At 45.3% G+C, this 19,009-nt stretch overlaps 1 protein-coding gene across 1 annotated transcript in view; it reads left to right on the top strand.

Annotated features, from left to right (window-relative positions):
• The window catches only part of HSD17B2 (hydroxysteroid 17-beta dehydrogenase 2), a gene marked incomplete at both ends in the record, with an annotated part of 86,005 nt that extends 67,371 nt beyond the window's left edge, over positions 1 to 18,634 (top strand). Inside the window, 4 exons of the mRNA XM_080703461.1 lie at positions 1,042 to 1,254; positions 5,901 to 6,086; positions 16,538 to 16,675; positions 18,291 to 18,634. Coding sequence (XP_080559587.1) covers positions 1,042 to 1,254; positions 5,901 to 6,086; positions 16,538 to 16,675; positions 18,291 to 18,634 — 881 coding nt within the window. The remainder of the gene's footprint in view (positions 1 to 1,041; positions 1,255 to 5,900; positions 6,087 to 16,537; positions 16,676 to 18,290) is intronic.
• Between the last annotated feature and the right edge of the window lie 375 nt (positions 18,635 to 19,009).

The raw sequence follows: 19,009 nt of genomic DNA, 5'->3' as shown, positions 1-19,009 counted from the left end.
ACCTGACCTAGCTTCTGACTATGGACAAGAGAGACCGACCCCATAGACCTGCGGGAAAGGTCACACCATACAGCGGCCCAGTACACCTTCTCAGGGGTACGGCGGTAGAGCCCAGTGCGCCCTTATAGGATTACGGTCCAACTCCGTGGCTGACTTCATACCTTTGCTGCCTTCAACTTGAAGATTTTAGATATCTGCGTCTTATACTTGTGGCCACAAAACTTTTTTGGGGGGGAGGTGGGGTGTCTGTATTATCCTCCAGCCTGGGCTGGGGAAACTCGTCTCAATTTCTGAGATACATATTCTGTATATCACCCTGCATCCTCACAAAGCAATCTGCTGAGGGCTTTCTGTTGGGCTCTGCTGAGCTGTCTGTGTGCAGATGTTTATAGATACCAGGCAGGCTGGCCTCTGTCTTACCCCCTTATCTCCACTCCCGGGGGCTGGCTGATCTCCATTCTTTTAAAATATTTAGCATCAGGGATTGAGCCCAAGGTTCTGAGCTACACCCTGAATCCTGTTTTATTTTTTTATTTTGAAACAGGATCTCACTAAGTTGCTGAGGCTGGCCTTGAATCTGGGATCTTCCTGTCTTAGCCTCCCAAGCACTGGGATTATAGGCTTGAGCCACCACGCCCAGCACCAGTCTCTGTTCTAATCAGCATGGCCTTTGACACAAGCCATTACCCAAGAAACATAAGTACTTGCTTGGAACAAAAACAGAAAAACAGTTCAACATTTGTTGGTTTTTCCTTCCATAGTCTTCTTTGGCCACTGGCCACTCCCAGACCTTCCAGTCCTCCAGCCTCCCTCCTTCCATCCCTGCCGGATCTTCCCCACCCAATTCTAAGAGACCTCCCTTTCATTATTAGCAGAAAGTGGTCTCTATCCGTTCCCCTACTTAGCACAAACAAACTTCCCAGGACTTTCTCTCCGTGGAGAAGAGAGACACCTGTAGGCGACACACACCACTTCCCCTCTTTTTGGTCATGTCCCCCAGGCTTTGGTTTGCACTCACTGTATCGCCTCTGCCCTTTGCAGGATGCGACTGTGGGCTCGGCCACGCCATAGCCAAGCACTTGGACAAGGTGGGCTTCACCGTCTTTGCCGGAGTTCTGAATGAGAATGGCTCAGGAGCCGAGGAGCTGCGCAGAACCTGCTCCAAGCGCCTGTCCGTGCTCCAGATGGACGTCACCAACCCGCAGCAGATCAAAGATGCCCACGGCAAAGTCACAGAGAAGGTGCAGAACAGAGGTAACTGCTGCGCCAGCTGCGCCCTTCATTGTCTTTTGCTTTCTGAAACACACTCAGTCTCCGACCGCCACGTTTTCTATTCTGCCCTGGCTGCTGTTTGCACCTGTACTGAGCCTCTATCACATGCTGGAGTCTCTAGAGACACAGATATTAGAAATAGGAAATTTCCAGAATTCTCCACCCCCTTCCCTCTACCATCTTTTCCATCACTCTTCCAGTCCCCCATCTCCTCTCCGTTGTTCTCTCAGCAATACATACACATGCATCTGACTTTCCCAGATTAGGAAAAAAAATAGCTTCACAGCCACGGATCTTCATTATCCAGGGCCCTTCCCATCTCCTTCCTTCATGGCCAAGCTCTCTGGGACCCTGTCACCCCCATTGCTGTGACTGAAATACCAGACAAGAGCAGCTTAGAGGAGGAAAGATTAATTGGGGGCTCCAGCTTTTGTCCACAGGGCTGGCTCCAAAGCATATTTGGTTGCAGTGGAGGCAAGGTGTGCAGAGGGATGCTGGTTTCATACCATGTAGGCCAGATAGATAGATAGATAGAGAGAGAGAGAGAGAGAGAGAGAGAGAGAGAGAGAGAAATTAAGGGATATATAGTCCCCAAGGCCACATCTCCAGTGGTCCACCTCCTCCAGCCAGCCACACCCTACCTCCTTCCTTACCACCACACAGGACATCGGTCCAGATGATTAACCCATCAATAGATGCATCCACTGATGAGATTAGCGCCCTCATGATCCTATTATTTCACCTCTGATTTTTTTTTTTTTTTTTTGCGTAGCCAATACAGGAGCTTTTCCAGAGGACATTCCAGATCCAGACCCTAACGCCCTGTTTTTACCTTTTCACTGTCCAAACAGATGTTGGCTCTCACCATTGCCTCTAAATGGTCGGGCAAAACCAGCCAGTGTTAGATTCTGGAGGTCAGGATCTTAGCTCCTGTGACCGAAATACCGGAAAAAAGCAACTTAGAGGAGGAAATGTTGTACGCAAGTTTAGCGAGAACTGCAGCCTTTTTTTAGCTGGCCAGAGGCAGTACCCTCAGTCTAGAAACCTGCCTGGAAGGGCGCGCTGAGGCCGGCCAACAGTAACCTTTTATAATAACAGAGAACCAATCAGATTAACCCCATCACCGCGCAAGCTATTGCGAACAAGCCACGCACAGAAGCCAATTAGCTGTTAACGGGGGCTAGGCTGGGAACACACAGCTGTGAGCCATATATGATTACTGAGGCCGATCAGAATGCTGTGGTTAGCTAGACAACAAGAACCACATGTTTTAATCCTCACACAATCAACTCCATAGTTACAAAACAGCATAGAAAACTTAATGGTTACTCGGGTTTTACAGAAAGATTTTTTGGGGGGCTCAAGGCTTTGTTCACAGGGCTGGCTCCAACGCATATTTGGTTGGTTAGTACTCAGGCCTGCTAAACATGCTGTCCTCCTCAACGCTGGGGTCCCCTGCTCCTCCTGTCTCCCTGCTCAGCTCTCTAATCCTCCTTTTCACTTCTCCTGGATGACAACCTTCTTCTGTTTTTCCACCAAGTGTGAACGCTTCTGAGGCCCCACCCTCCAACTTCCTATCGTGGTTCCCTGGGCCAGACCGTCATCTCCCTGGACCTAGGGTGCTCCATCCAGCTGCCCTTGGGGTCACCTTGAGATTCCCATGCCCGGGCCCTTAGGCACTTAGGCAATGCCATTCGGGCCCAGTCTCTGTTGCTTAGTTCTGCTCTTGACTGTGCGCATTTGATGGCTTTTCACGGCGCTTCCAACTTCCAGGACGGGGCACAGAACTTGTGGGATCCAAAGAATGTAGGATCCAAAAATCCAAAAAAAATGTAGGGCTCTTTGAATAAAAAACGATGAGAAATTTAAGATGGTAACAGCAGAAAATTCACCAAGTGTGGGCTCCTTCCAAACCTTGAGCCTCATGTGACTGCATAGATCATAGATCCTACACCCTTGGGGCTGTAGAATCTAGGGGGATTCTACCTCCAAGCTACAGCCCCAGCTGTATTTCTTTTCCTTTCTTTTTTTCTTTTCTCTTCTCTTTCCTCCTCCTCCTCCTCCTCTTCCTCCTTCTTCTTTTTGTACCGGGGATGGAACCCAGGGGCATTGTACCTCTGAGCTACACCTCTAGTTTTACTTTTTAGTTAATTTATTTTTTGAAACAGGGTCTCATGAATTGCGGAGAGCCTTGCTAACTGGCCGAGGCTGTCCATGAACTGTGATCCTCCTGTCTCAGCCCCCCCCCCCCAAAGCTGGATCGAGTGTGCATCACTGCATCTAGCTTCCTTGTTTTGAAACAGGGGCTTGTTAGGTTGCTGAGTTTCCAAGTCTGGTTTTGAACCTGTCATCCTCCTGCCTCAGCTTCTCCAGTACTGGGATTATAAGGTGCATCACCATGCCTGGCTCAGGCATCCATTTTTAGGATGCACCTTAGGTGATGCCAGTATCTGGTGAGGGCTGAGAAACACTGATTTACACCAATAACTTCCAAAGCTCTATTACCAACCTGGCCCTCCTTTTGGAATCCAGGTTGGCACATACGTAAAAATGTCTTCCTGGTGTTCCCACGCGTATCTCAAAGGCTCAACCCCACTTGTCAATAACTGACCTCGTTTGTCTTTTTCTCCTGATGCCAGTCTGCAAACAAGTTTTCCCTCCTGCATTTCACAGCTTGAATGAAGATACTTTTCACTAACCAGTCATTTGAGCCCCAATCTGGGAATTACTGAAACCCCCAGCCTGCATTTGATCCTTGCATCTTATTGGCCCTGACGCCCATCAACCTGCACCCTCAATATATATGGTCCAGCCCTTTCCCACTGTCTTAGAAACTAGGGCTTCTTGCAGGCTTCCATCACCTCTGAGCACTCCATGTCCTCCCTGCAGCCTGCCTGTTCATCCCCATTACTTTCCCAATGCAGGGTAATCTCTGTCATGCATACATCTGACAACACCACCCACCTCCTAAAACCCATAGACGGAGAGGGCCTCTGGGTGCCGAGCTCCTCCAGGAGCCAGGGCAGCAGACAGACTGTGATGTGCTTTGTCGGTGGTTCTTTGGCTGAAGCAGTTGTTTCTTATCTTCGTCCGACACAATCCAGATTACCTTAGCCAGGATTAAAAGGGCTGTCAGCATAATGGCCCCTGCCAAGCCCTCAATCCACGATACCTGCTCATCTGCTTAATAACTCTGGAGAATTTCCAGAACAGAATGCAGTGTTTCCCACTTCTGCACATCCCGCTTCCTCTGACTTGAACCTCCCTCTTGCCTCCCCTCGCTCTTCCTAAGAAGACTCAGAGCCTTTGTCCAACAGAGTCACCGTGGCCGGCTCTACTCTCCAGGAGACCCGGCCCTCTCACGTCTCTTGCCTGACCTTCCCGGGAGCCCAGGTTGTGCAATCACTTCTTCCACACACTCATTGTGCCTTGTTTGTGCCTGGACTTCTGTACCGCACAAATGGAAAACATCTGTCCATCCCCTGCTCACCGCCACCAGGTTCTTTGAGAACAAGAAACAAAGTCCCATGAAGATTCTTCCAGATGCAAGTGATATACCCTAATTCACAGCCGCTGAAGCAGAAAGGGAATGCACCTATTTATATAATTTAAAAAGGCTTGTTGGCTTCAGTCATGGCTGGATCCAGGCACGGAGGCAACATCTTTAGAATCCAGTCTCTGTTGCTCAGTTCTGCTCTCTTCCGTATTGGCTTCATTTGGTGGCTTTCCACGGAATCCTCAGGCACTTCCAACTTCCAGCCTCATTAGAGTGGGTATTCCCAGCAGTAAGAGAGAGTAGTGCTTGGCTTATTTTGTACCTGAGGGTTTCATTGCTATAGAGAAAGTACTTCCAGGAGTTCAAGCACTTGGTAAAGGCTCCCCTGTTCATTTCTCCAACACTGATGGCAGTAAATACTCAAGAAATACTCAGTAAATGAGATGTGAAAAAATAGGTTGTTGTTATTGAGAATTAATTTATAGAAAGTATAGCCACGTGCAGTCATATTCTAGGAAGTCAGTTTCCTGGCCTGGTCTTTTGCCATCAGATAGGGTTGGGTTTGTCCCTTTTATGAGTCTGACTTCATGGCATTTTATCTAGGGAAACATTGGTTACAGAAACCTTGTGTGATGTCCAGGAGGCAGGACTGACCACCTGAAGGATTCAGGCAGTAAGTTTTAGATTTGGAAACTTCACAGCAGCATCTAGGCATGAAGGAGCGTGGTGAATACAGTGTCCAGAGTGTGGTCTTTCGTGGGTGTGTGGTCAGCCTCTCTCCTCTGCAAAGGCCCACCTTCTGCTTGCTCTCCTGGGGGTCTCTAACTTTAGTCCCCAAATCAAAGATGAGCAGTGAGTGGAACAGGGCTCACTATAACCAGATAGGACATTTGCCAAAGAACCATCTGAGTCTGAGGATAAACCAGCAGACCTCAGTGAGGACCACAGCCACTGAGCTATGTTCCTACAGAGCACATCACTGAATTCATGTTCATATATAGTTCGTTGTTCCTTGTTGTTGAGGTGTTGTGCTTCCAGTGAAGACCACCTGAAATTGTGGTCTGCACGGATAGTAAGTCCCTGAAGGCTGCATGCCTTGCTCATCCTAAATGCTATTTCTCTCTGCCCCCAGGACTGTGGGCTGTCGTCAACAACGCTGGGGTCCTTGGCTACCCAATGGACGGGGAGCTCATCCCCATGGCTGAGTACAAGAAGTGCATGGCTGTGAACTACTTCGGAGCAGTGGAAGTCACAAAGACATTTCTGGCTCTTCTCAGGAGATCCAGGGGGCGGCTGGTGAACATCAGCAGCATGGGTGGTGAGTCTAGCCCGCGGCACCTGATCCGGGCTGCTGCTGTCACAAGATGCAGCTCGCTGCATTCTTCCGTGGGCCGGACAAGAAAGCAAGGCAGGCAGAGGCAGGGCCAGGTCCAGATTAGTCAGCTTGAATATCCCCTGTTGATCTTCCTACAATGAGACCTTTCTCTCCTTTCAAATCCTTGCACGCACCAACTCTTACCCACTCTTACCCAATTTTTGATTCTTAAGTGTCTTTGTACTGTGATTGCCAACACGTAGGCATTTTAGGCGTAGACAGGAAATCCCACATTCCAGGGAATGCCAGCGTTGGTGGAAGCTTGATTTCGATCCTCTCTGAACCCAGCCCTCTGCGTTCGCTGTCAGCTGAGTAAGCAAATCTCTCCCCTCTGCCTGCCCATTTGTTGAACCTAAGTTCATCTCAGCCTTGTGCGACCTCGGTATAGCTGGGTCCGTTCCTCTCTCCATTTCAAAGAACCACTTGGGTCAAGTGTTTGGCTAGCCCACTTTCGATAAAAGATGCCCATGTCCAGGAGATCACGTTCATCTTTCCAGAACAGACATCTTCAGACTGGGTTTCTGCAGAGCCTTCCTTGGTTTTCATGGGGAATACCCATGGGCTATCTTTTGGGTCATTGCATAGGTGAGAGGGAGGTCCCAGGAATGGGTTCAGAACTCCAACACCCTGCCTACAAGTAGACAAATACCACTCCTCACTGTTGGATCAGTTGGTTCTAAATACTGTTTTTTTTTTTTTTTTCACAATAAAGGTACAACTAGTTATCTCTTTATTTGGGAGGGTACATGTGTATTTTGTGTATAATGTGAACAATGATTCTAGAAGACTTTTCGGTAGGTTTTTTGTATTTCCTGGACAAGTACTGTTGTCCATCATGGTCCGGTTCCTGGCTCTAACTCAGTCACTTCCTTGAACAGCTGTGTGTGTCTTGGATTAGGGTTTTTGGTTGGTCTGAGGCGTAGACAGAAGAGGGATAGTGGGATAGTAAGGTGGGTGGGAAGAGGGGAGAGTACAGCATGGTTTAGAGCAACAGGTATTATGGTTGAACGTATATGAGGACACCAACATAGCTCTGATTTCTTGCTATTCAGCTAAAGTGGGTGAGTTTCAGGGGAACCTCCTTGCAGCTTTTACCCTTGTCTGTGTTTTTTTGTTTGTTTTTTTGTTTTTGTTTTTTTTTTTTTGCACTGAGGATTGAACCCAAGGGAATTGTAGCAACAAGCTATGCCCCCAGTCCTTTTTATTTTGAAACGGGGTCTTGCTAAGTTGTTGAGGCTGACCTTGAACCTGTGATCTTCTCGTCTCAGCCTCACAAGCACCAAGATTATAGAGGTACATCACTATACCTGGGTTCCTTATCTTCATTTTAAACTTGGCCTTCAGGATTTTGACCTGTGCAAAAGCTTCATATTTCTTAGTTCCCTGAGAGAAGTACCATCTAGTACTTTGGACAAAGCTTCACACCCTGTTTTTTAAACAAATATTTACAGCAATAACTGATCCTTGCCCCTCGGCACAGAGGAAGGGTGTTTTTCTCTTTTTTTCCTCTTTGTTCTTCACTTTAAGCAGCTTGGTCATTCATGAGATTTTCCTTTAGTTATCTCCAACATACAAAGTGTGTGCCATAGGCTCAGGGTCTGGCCTGCAGTAGCAGCTCAATTAATAAATGAAGACATGCAAAGGAATGAAATATGAAAGATGGATGGGCAAAGTACTTGCAATACAGAGCAGACCCTTTCGTAATATTTTTCCCCTTGGCCTCTAACACTTTTCTAAGCCAGAACTTCTTATTCTGTTTTGATAGATTCCCTTTGAAATAAGATGTTGAATATTAAAAGAAATCATGCATCTCACCCCTATCCTTACTTCCTGATTGTGCAAATTCTCTATACCTAGCTCTACTATTCCATTTTCTTAGGGTCAGCGCTCAGTCAACATGTCTCCAGCCAAGCTTGCTCTTGGCTTCCAAAGCTTGCTTTCCTGGCTTCTCTCTGCCTTGCTGGTCATTCACATTTGAGAACCGGAGCCATCTTGCTTTTATTCCTTTCTGGAATTCCCCAAAGGGTACCAATTCTTCCTTCATCACATCCTGAGACACTCCAGAAATAAATGAGTGCATTTGTAGGACTCAGAAATGGCCCAAGATATATTATAAAGTTGTTAAAACAGCATCAGGAAATCAGAAGGGATGGGTGACATACGAACTCAGTAGGGAAGGGGGTTTGTAAGGAGGCAGACACTCAGCTCTTAATGGATGATCACAGTTTCCTTCTGTATAAGTTTGCTAGGGCTGCCCCAAGAAAATGCTTCCACAGACTAGGTGCTTACATAACAGGCATTTCTTCTGTGGTAGTTCTGGAGGATCAAAGTCCAAGGTTAAGATATCAGCAGAACTGGTTTCCCCTGAGGTCTCTCTTGTTGGCTTCCAGATGTCCTCAGCTGGCCATCCTCTGTATGGGTGTTTGCATCCCTGATGTCTCATTCTCTTAAGGATGCCACTTATACTGAATCAGGGCCTTCTTTAACCCTAATCACCTCTATAAAGGCCCCATCTCCAAATACAGTCACATTCCAAGACATTAAGGATCAGGGGTTCAACACAGGGATATATATTTTTCTTTTTGTGGTGCTAGAGATTGAACCCAGGGGCATTCTACCTCTGAGCTATACCACAACTGTATCTTTTTTTTTTTTTTTACAGTTTATTTATTTATTTGTTTGTTTTGGTGGTGCTGGGGTTCCTGGAAACCCTTCTCCTCCGGGCTACACTCCCAGACCTATTTTATAATTTTTATTTGAAAACAGGGTCTCTTAAGCCAGCGCAGCTGGCTTTGAACATGTGCAATCCTCCTGTCTCTGCCTCCCAAGTGCAGGGATTACAAGCATGCGCCACCACGCCCATTTTACTGTTTATTTTGAAACAGGGTCTCACTAAGTTGTGGAGGGCCTTGCTAAGTTGCTGAGGCTGGCTTTGAACCTGCAACCCCCTGGCTTAAGCTCACAAGTACTGAGATTACATGTGCATACCCCCATGCCTGACTAGCACATGGATAGTTCTAGGAAGAGGTAGGGGCACAATTCAGCCTGTGACATCTTCATTTGATAAGGAGCAAAGAAATACAGTGAAGACCAAAAATGTGGGGCTCCCTAGCACTTCCTGGAGAGTTTTGTGAAACAAAAAGGATTTTAAGCAGGAGATTAAAAAGCTAGAATCAATCACAAGGATGAGGAGAGCTGAGGTATCTGTAAAAGCTGATACATAATCAACAAAGCCACAAAAATTACCATTCACTGTGATGCCAACTTCATGATGTATCTTGGCAAAAATTGATGAAGTAGTCGTTTTGGAAAACATGCTGAATTGGTAGTTTATTGCTGTTAGTTTTCTCCTTTGGAGGCAGAAAGTATGGAGAGAGAGAGAGAGAGAGAGAGAGAGAGAGAGAGAGAGAGAAGAGAAGAGAAGAGAAGAGAAGAGAAGAGAAGAGAAGAGAAGAGAAGGGAAGAGAAGAGAGGAGAGAGGCAGTCAGTAACAACTGTTCTAAAAAAAAAAAAAAGCCCTACTCCTACTCAGCTGGCTCATCATATTAACTTGAATCTGGCACCTCTGCTACCCCTATGGAACATTCTACCAGACAGGAATTGCTGAGCTGAAATGGATAGCTCTATTCCAATGATTTATGGCTACAGAGCAAATAACCCTGAACAAACTATCCTCGCTATTATAGGTAGGCAGCTGGTCTTATAGACAAAATAAAAGTCCCCAAAGACATCCACATCCTAATACCTGGACCTAGAATATGTGACCTCATGTGGCAAATGGGACTGGAAAAATGTGAAGAATCTTGAGATTGGGGGTTATCCTGGATTATGTAGGTGGATTGGACATAAGCACCAGGTCCTTCTAAGAAGAAGGCCAGGGATTAGAGTCAGAGTTTGAAGGATGCTACTCTGCTGGCTTTGTAAGTGAAAGAAGGGGCCATAAACCAAGGAATGCCAGTGGCTTTTAGAAGGTGGGAAAGTCAAGGGAAATAGTGTCTCCTGAAAAAATGCAACATGGCCAACACCTTGACATTAGCCCATTGGAACGTCTGACCTCCAGAAGAAATTTAAGATGATAAATTGGTATTGTTTAAGCCACTAAATTGCTGCTATTATTATAGCAGCGGTAGGAAACTAATACTCCAGCTTGACCTGAATAGCAGATAAAAAACTCCAGGCACATTGAGTTTTCTTAGAAGTGTGGTACATCTACTCTTCCTCTAGGTTTATTCCTTCACCCCAGAGAACTGTGGGGGCCAACCCTCCCTTTCTTCTACCCAACATTAGTTGTCATAGCCAGGCCAGACACACTTGGAAGACATGTTTTTGTAGTTTTAACACCTAGCTAGGTATCCTTCTTACAAGATAACTCATGCTGCAATGCTAAGTGGATATTTGCAATCCTGACTTAGCTCTCCCTGTGGGCAATTTGCAATGTGTCTCATGTACCTCATTATTTATTCCAAGTATTATTCTTTTTCTAAAAAAATTTTTTTTATTGGTGCACTGTATTCATACATCATAGTGGGATACAAACTTTTGTAGACATACATGCACACATTGCCCAGTCAGCCCCCACCCGATCCCCACCCCACTCTCTCTCCATCCCTCCCTCCCATGCTTGGTTTAGTGGTTGACATCTAGTATTATAGCAATTTATCCAAAATTAAAAATGATAATCTCACATAACAGTTTCATTTGTCTGATATCAAGCTTTTGATGACTTAAAGATAACATTTCAATATTTCTTTTTACTTTCTTTCTTACCAGAGATTTTTTTTCTATTTTTTTTTAGGTGAAACTATCATATATTTATATATTTATTTTTCAGAAAAAAATCTATCCTAATATGGAATATGGACTCTAGATACCCAAAACGATCTTGAAAAAGAACAAAGCTAGAAGATATATATTTTTGGATTTCAAACCATATAAAGCTACAATAATTGAAACAGTGTAGTACTATTCTAGAGGCAGATATATAAAACCATTGGAGTTAAATAAAAGCCTAGAGCTAAATTCTTCCCTATATTGTCAAGTTATTTTTGACAAGGTTTCCATGAACATTTGGTGGAAGAAATAATAATCTTTTAACTAAATATTGTTGAAAAATAATAATTACATGGAGAATAAAATTGGACCCTTACCTAATCCCATATACAAATATTAACTCAAAATAGGTAAAAGACCTAAATATAAATCTTAAGACTATAAACTTTTAGGAGAAAATCTGGGTCATTAAACCTCACAACATTGAAATTGGCAGTGATTTCTTGGTTATGATTTCAATGGCACAGGCAACAGAAGAGTATACAAACTCCCTAAAAAATAAAAAAATATTGTATATCCAAAGACAATGTAAACAGAGTTAACAGTTACTAATAGAATGGGATAAAATATTTCCAAATGCTATATCTGAAGGTATATTAATATTCCAACTAGAAATCCTAAAAATTAACAACAATAAAGGCAAACAATACCATTTAGAGATAGGTAAAAGACTAACATAAATAATGAGTCTCCACATATAACCAATCTTAGTTGTCTGTTGGATGGAAAATCTTGTTTCTCTGGTTCTGGTGTGTGTTACCTATTTCTTCTTTGTAGTTAATCTCTTTGAGTATTTTCTCTAGTGCTGGTTTTGAAGACATAAATTCCTTCAGTTTCTGTTTGTCATGGAAGCTTCTTATTTCTCCATCTAATTTGATAGAAAGTTTTGCTGGGTAGGAAATTTTTGGCTGGAAGTTGTTTTCTTTCAGAGTTTGGAATATGTTACTCCAAGCCCTTCTGGCTCTCATGACTTGGTTTGGGAAGTCTGGAGTGATTCTAATTGGTTTGCCTCTGAATGTCACTTGGCCCTTTGTTTTTGTTGCCTTTAAGATTCTCTGCTTGGCTTCCACATTGGTCATTTTGACAATTATGTGGCGTGGGGATCCTCTTCTCTGATCCTGTCTAAAGGGAATTCTGTAAGTTTCCTGGATCTGTGTATCAACCTCTTGCTCTATGTTTGGAAAATTTTCTGCTATTACTTCCTTGAAGAGATTGTTGATCCCTTTGGTTTCACTTTCTTTTCCCTCCTCTATTCCAATTATTCTTAGGTTAGCTCTCTTAAAATGGGCCCATATTTCTTCAATGTCAGATTCCTGCTGTCGGATATTTTTTTCTAGATTAGAAACTATGCGTTCATTTTTGGAATGATCATCTTCTAAGAGCGAGATTCTGTTCTCCATGTGGTCTAATCGGTTTTTTGTGCTTTGAATTGAGGCCTTTACTTCATTAATTGCATCCTTTATCTCTTTTTGGCTCTCTCTGAGTTCTTTTCGAAGCACCTCTATTATTTCTACAGTTATTTTCCTGATTTGATCTTCTAGAAATCTCTGATTTTCTGTTTTATCGGGTTCTGATGTTGTGGGGTTGTGGGCATTCATTGCTCCAGTATTATTCCTCTTTCCCATGATTTCGGAAGTTTGTGCCTTCTCTGGGTTCTTCCCTTGGGTCACTATGACTTCACTTAAGGTATTCTGGATCTCGAGTCAGTAGTGTCTCAGACCCCACTACTCCTTTACTGGGTTGTATCAGAGTCTCCGACCCAGAGAGTCGATAGAGGCTGCTTTAGACTGTGGGGGGTGCCAGGTTGCACGTTCTCCTATGGTGTGATATCTCTGCCACCGCCCCTCCCCCACTGGGTCAAGTCCCAGGGAGTACAGTACTGGGATTTCTCCTCTGTGGCCCGAAATTTTACTCACTGTTCGTGAGTACACAGATGTAGCTGTACTGGACTCGGTGAATTCGCTGCTGCCGCCGCCGGTGGCAATATGGCACCGCTGCTACGCCCTCGGCCGTGAGGCTGGCGTATTTCTTCTTGGTTTTGAGTTCCACTCTGAATTCCTGCAGCGTGTGCTGAACTCAGCCACTGGGAGCTTTAGATGCTCCCTGCGCCAAGAAATCCTGCCTGGCTGTTCCGCAGCGGCTCACCTTGGCTTGCTGTAGCCGTCCGGTGAACTCGCCGCTGCTGCCGGCAGTATGGCGCTGCTGCCGCGTCCTCGGGCGTGAGGCCGGTGTATCTCCTCTGTGGCTCTGAGCTCTGTTCTCAGTCCGCTTTCTCTCTGGAGCCTGGTGATTTTTTTATTTCTCTGGTGATGGTGTTTTCTGGCTATGAAAGGCGCTGATTTTGTGGTAATGGAGATTGGTTGTTAGCGGGGCTCTTAAGCCCCGCTTTTCTCGGTCGCCATCTTCCTCTTTTTCTAAAATTTAAAGCCCATTCCCACTCTTATATAATCCAGGTTCCCATGGAATTTTTTTCTCCTTCTATGCACCATGTTGAATTAACACTTAACTCTCTATGCCTCCCTTAAAGGCCAAGCCAACCCCAGAAAGCATAGATTTTGTTGTATACTCTGTGAAGGGTTAAATCCCATACCACGGAGCACATTTCAGTGCAAATGTCCTTTATGTACTTCTCTGTTTCCAAAGGCCTTTGGTTGCTGATCACCTCAGCTCTAGCACCTCCCCTTCCCTGGTCTTGACGGTCTCTTCCCTTCTCTGTCTACCTCCTAATCCTCTCCCTTACTCATGCCCAGCATGTTTATCTCATATCCACCTACTCTTAGCTGTTCAATCAACAACAACAACAAAAATCCTCTGTAGGGCCTGCCTTCCTTAGAAGACAAGAGTATGCAGAATGTAGAGTAGGAGAAAGAATGATCATAACAAATTGCATTTGCTAGGCTGGGCATGGTGGTGCATGCCTGTAATCCCAGGACTTGGGGGGCTGAGACAGGAAGACCATAGGTTTGAGGCCAGCCTCAGCAATATAGCAAGACCCTATGTTCTTTCAAAATAAAAAATAAAAAGGGCTAGGGATGTAGTTCAGAGGTAGGATGCCCCTGGGTTTAATGCCCAGTACCAAACCAAACCAGCAAACAAATGAACAAACAAAAAAATCAAAAGCGAATCGTGCTTGCTGGTCCCAGGGTTCCTGTGGGGGCTGTATTCACTTCCTGTCTGGAACTCTCGACAATGGCTGTCACCCCACATGCTTTTTCGTGACTTCTCTCCTTTCTCCACTCATACTTCTTGTCATTTCCTTCCTCCTCCTCTCTGCTAATTCCTTCCTTTCCCTAGGCCTCTCCTTCTAAACTGCAGGGCCCTGGCCCAAGGATGATTGCTTACCAAGCCCTCTAACACTTCTTCTCCAGTGGACTTGAATCTCCAGGTTCCACCTCATCGTGGGGTGACCGTCTTGAAACCCAAAGTCATATGGCCTTTCTAAGCTCCATTTTCTTTCCATAAAGTAGAGAAAACCAGAGTGTTGACCCCACAGAGGTGTTACATCAGGGCAGACAACCCCAGTAGGTCACTTCTTCCAGATTTGACCACACCTTCTCCAGAAACTTTACCCCTGTAGTAACATATTTATCATTCCTCCTAACTAGACTGTATAGCTCTTAAACTATTTAACCAATTGTCAAAAAATTGAGAGGCAATTCTTTAACTGATTGTACAGAGGGCAGTTGGAAAAGTCTTCCTATGCCTGATATCTAAGAGCTTGTTATGGCTATTTTTCTCAGGAAAGAGCAGGGTAGACACCTGTATACAGCCACATGCTGCGCTCATATGAGGATGGTTGAAAACAATCCCTTCTGCATTGGCTCAGGCCTTGGGGGGGCGTCAGGCATGATTTGAATCTCACTCTTTTATTATTAGTTGGGTGACCTGCAGTGGATTGCTTCACTTACTTATGGCTCTAGTCTATCACCTTTCAGGTGAGGGTTATGTAACATCTGGGCAGTATTTTTAAGGGCACTAGGGTACATCCAGGGCAGTGTTTCTCATCTCCTGCCCTCTTAATAGGAGAGGGCAACTTAACAGAGGGTTAGCAGCTTAGAGCATCTCCTACCCCAGGGATTCTCAAACACATGAATGTGTAAGGGAAGCACTTGGATAAAAATCAGCTGGTCATCTGTGAAAAGAAGGGGATGAGTTTAAGGAGAGCCTGTTTAATGTCCGCTGTTGTATTGAAATCCGTTAAGCCGTGCGTCTCTTCATTTACAGTGATGGGATCAGAAGACCACAAATTAGCTTCAACCCAAAATGGAAGAATTTGTTGGTTTACCAGTTGTCTGAACCAGGTTTTAGGATGAACTCATCCTCTCCCCTCCTACCTCCGATCTCTGTTTTCTTGTCCAATGTCCTCTTCCCCTCTGGTTGCCTTTGTGATTTTCTTGGCTTATCTTCTATGCTGTAGCAAAAACAGCCTCCTAAGGTTCCAGTCTTCTACTGATAAATGCCGTGGTAATAGTTATAAGTAGCCAGAAACAAATAATAAAGTTATCTTTTCCCCCTCATCTCTATCTTTTTCCAACAAGTACTCTGGCCTCGTTTGGGCTGTGTGCCCACCCTGACCCACTCTCCATGGCTAGCTGATGGAGTGCTATGGTCGGCTTGTCCGTCCTTCCTTCCTTCCTTCCTTCCTTCCTTCCTTCCTTCCTTCCTTCCTTCCTTTTTTGGTACTAGGGATTGAGCCCAGGAACATTCTACCTTCAAGCTACACTCTCAGCCCCCAATTTTTATTATTCTTTCTTTATTTTTTGGTGTGTGGTACTACTGGAGATTGAACTCAGAGGCATTCTACCTCTGAGCTACACCACCAGCCCCATTTTATTCTTTCTTTTTTAAAAAAAAATACAGGGTCTCACTAAATTGTGGAGGGCCTCACTAAGTTGCTGAGGCTGCTTCAAACCTTCGATCCTCCTGCCTCAGCCTCCCAGGTACTGGGATTACAAGCATGTGCCACTCTGCTTGGCTTAATTTTTATTTTGAAATAGAGTCTTAATATGTTGTTGAGAGTCTAGATACATTTCCGAAACTATCATTCAACCTGTGATCCTCCTGTTTCAGCCTCCAAGTACTGGTTTGTGGCTGCCTTAGTGACTTAATGAGACCTTTTATCAAAATGAAAAAATAAAAAAGGGGTTGGGGTTGTAGTTTGGACGTAGGGTGCATTTAGGGTCAACCTTCTGTACCAATAAATAAGTAAATAAAAAAAAAACTCAGAATGAGGCTTGATCAAGCTGGAAGGCTGAAGGCTGGTGAGCAGATCCTCTTTATACATCTAAGTCACATTGCAGTTTGAAGTTGGTCAAGGCTTAGTCTTGAACTTGGTTGGCCATTGTACCAGCTGTGATGGAGGACAAGGAAGGCCATGGTGAACCAAGCTGCCCAACAGGAGTAACCAGGAATATGCACCCACCCGGGTACAGAAAGACCTTGCCTGCTTTGGTCACCAGAAGTACCAGTTCCTGGTGTGCAATTGGGTGCTGACCAAATACTTATGGGTGAATGAATGAATGCAAGTAACAGACTTGATATTTTTTCCTCTGTTATTCCCACAGGTGGGTACCCAATGCAGAAGCTGTCAGCCTATAACACCACAAAGGCGGCTCTGACCATGTTTTCTTCGATTATGAGACAAGAGCTTTCCAAGTGGGGAGTGAAAGTCTCCGTCATCCAACCTGGAGGCTTCCGAACAAGTAGGTGCCTGAGCCCAAGAGCCCTGCGGTGCTCCCCCTGAAGGGTGCCCCGAGGTCCTGCTGGCCTGACAGAGCACAGGCTGAAACCCTCAGCATGGTCACAGGGATTTTAGTGAGGGGTTACTGTCATCCGAGGGATAGGGCCCATTTTAATCAGCTTTACTCTCCACTGTGACCAAAATAACCCAACAAGACAACTTAGAAGATGAAAGGTTTATTCAGACTCATAGTCTCAGAGGTTCAGTCCATAGTTGGCCGGCTCCAAGGCGCACACTGTAGCGGCAAGGCACAGCAGAGGGACTCGGTGCCCACATCATGGCGGCTGGAAGCAGAGAGAGGTGAGAGGGACGAGGGATAGATGCAGTCCCCAAGGCTGCACCCAGGGACCCAGCCAGGGTTCCTCCAGCCATATCCTGCCTCAGAACCTGGCTGCATCGATTAATACTGGAGCTTTGGGGGTCATTTTAAATCCAAGCCCTAATGGGGTCAGATGCTGCCGGGAGCTGTGCCAAAGTGTGGCCAAGTCTCCTGGTGCAGAGACCTAGATGAAGTAGCCTTGTGCTCAGCGTGCTGTAGCTCTCCGTGAACCACCAGAGAGGGGTTGGAGTGGGTGGGCTTCAACTAAGAATTTCTTCAGGTCTGGTTTCTCCTCTGTTTCCTTCCATAGGAAGGATGAGTTGGCTCAAAAGTTATAAGCAAGCAGGTGTGGTGGCATGCAACCTTTAATCCCAGTACTTGGGAGGCTGAGACAGGAGAATCACAGGCTTAATCAGCTCCCAGTAACTTAGTAAGACCCCATTTCAAAACTTAAAAAAGGGTTGAGGTGCAGCTCAGAGGTAGAACACCTCTGGGCTTAATCCCCAGTAACGTAAATGCACACACACACACACACACACACACACACACACACACACACGTTATAAGCAAACAGAGGCCACACTGGGTATGAACCCCTGTGCCCTAATGCCCACTTGGATTAGGACCTTCCTAAGATTCCCGACCCCTTTCTCGATGGCTGAGTCCTGTGAGGACATAGCTCAAACTTGGTTCTGACTGACTCTTACCAATCTTCTTCATTTTCTCTGCAACATGCAAACCTCTCCGATACATAACTCATGAGACTCTTACCATTTTTGTTGATTAGGATTTAGAGCTGAGTTGGGCGTAATGGTGCACGCTTGTAATCCTAGTATTTGGGAGGCTGACACAGGAGGATCTGGGTTCTCGGCCAGCCTCAGCTACTTAGTGAGGCCCTTTGCAACTTAGTGAGACTCTGTTTCAAAATAAAGAGGAAAAATTAGTGCTGGGGGTATAGCTCAGAGGTAGAATGCCCCCTGGGTTCCATTCCTATTCACACACACACACACACACACACACACACACACACACACACACTATATATATATATATATATATATATATATATATATATATATAATATTTAGAGCTGATTTTCATATAAAATTCTGAGCAGGTGTGCTGGGTAATACTTACTAGTCTCCCAATCCCATTGGCTCAGATGTTCCCCCGCCCCTCCTTTCTTTGTGTTTTGTAAACAATATTTCTCTCCTCCCTGCTGACTCTTTTTGTACTCTGGTATTCTTATACTCTCCAGATATCGTAGGCACAGAGGACATGTGGAAAAAGGTGGAGAAAGACATCCTGGACCACCTCCCCAAAGAGGTGCGGGAGGACTACGGCCTGGATTACATCCTTCATCAGAAGAATGTCATGGCTTCATTAAACAGCCTGGCTAGCCCCGACTTCTCTCCAGTAATCCAGGATGTCCATCACGCCGTCTCTGCTAGGAGCCCCTTTCCCTTCTATGCCCCCGGGAAACCAGCATCCCTGTGTCTCTTCCTTGCCACTTATCTGCCTACCAGTGTCTTTGATTATATTCAGAAAATGCAGTTTAAAAACGAAATGTACATGCCCAAGGCTCTAAGCAGTCCTAAGTAAAAGAGCAAGGCCATACAGGCAACAGGAGACTTTGGAGGAGTGGAAGGTATTCTAGTGTTCAAATAAAAGGGAAACTGTGAGCTTCCTTCCACTGGAGCCACTCCACACTCTACATTCCTGGTGAAGTTTGTTGGTTGAATAGGACTTAGTGGTGTGAAGTTTGGAGAATAGTAATGAGTATTGTGGAGAATGTTAACTGAGTACCTACTATGCACTGCACATCCCGGTGATAGCACCAGTTCAATTCCACTCGTCTGTGGTTAAGCGAATAAAGCAATAAAGAGAACCAGGCAAAGTTTCGGGGCTTTCCAGTGTATGTTAGAGTTATGTTAACACTGTACAGTCTTTTCAGTGCGGGATGGCATTATGTCTGAA

Source organism: Muscardinus avellanarius, assembly GCF_963383645.1.
Source record: "Muscardinus avellanarius genome assembly, chromosome: 10".
Classification (NCBI taxonomy): Eukaryota; Metazoa; Chordata; class Mammalia; order Rodentia; family Gliridae; genus Muscardinus; species Muscardinus avellanarius.
The sequence above is the reverse complement of the archived record's forward strand: the minus strand, read 5'-3'. Positions and strand labels throughout refer to the sequence as shown.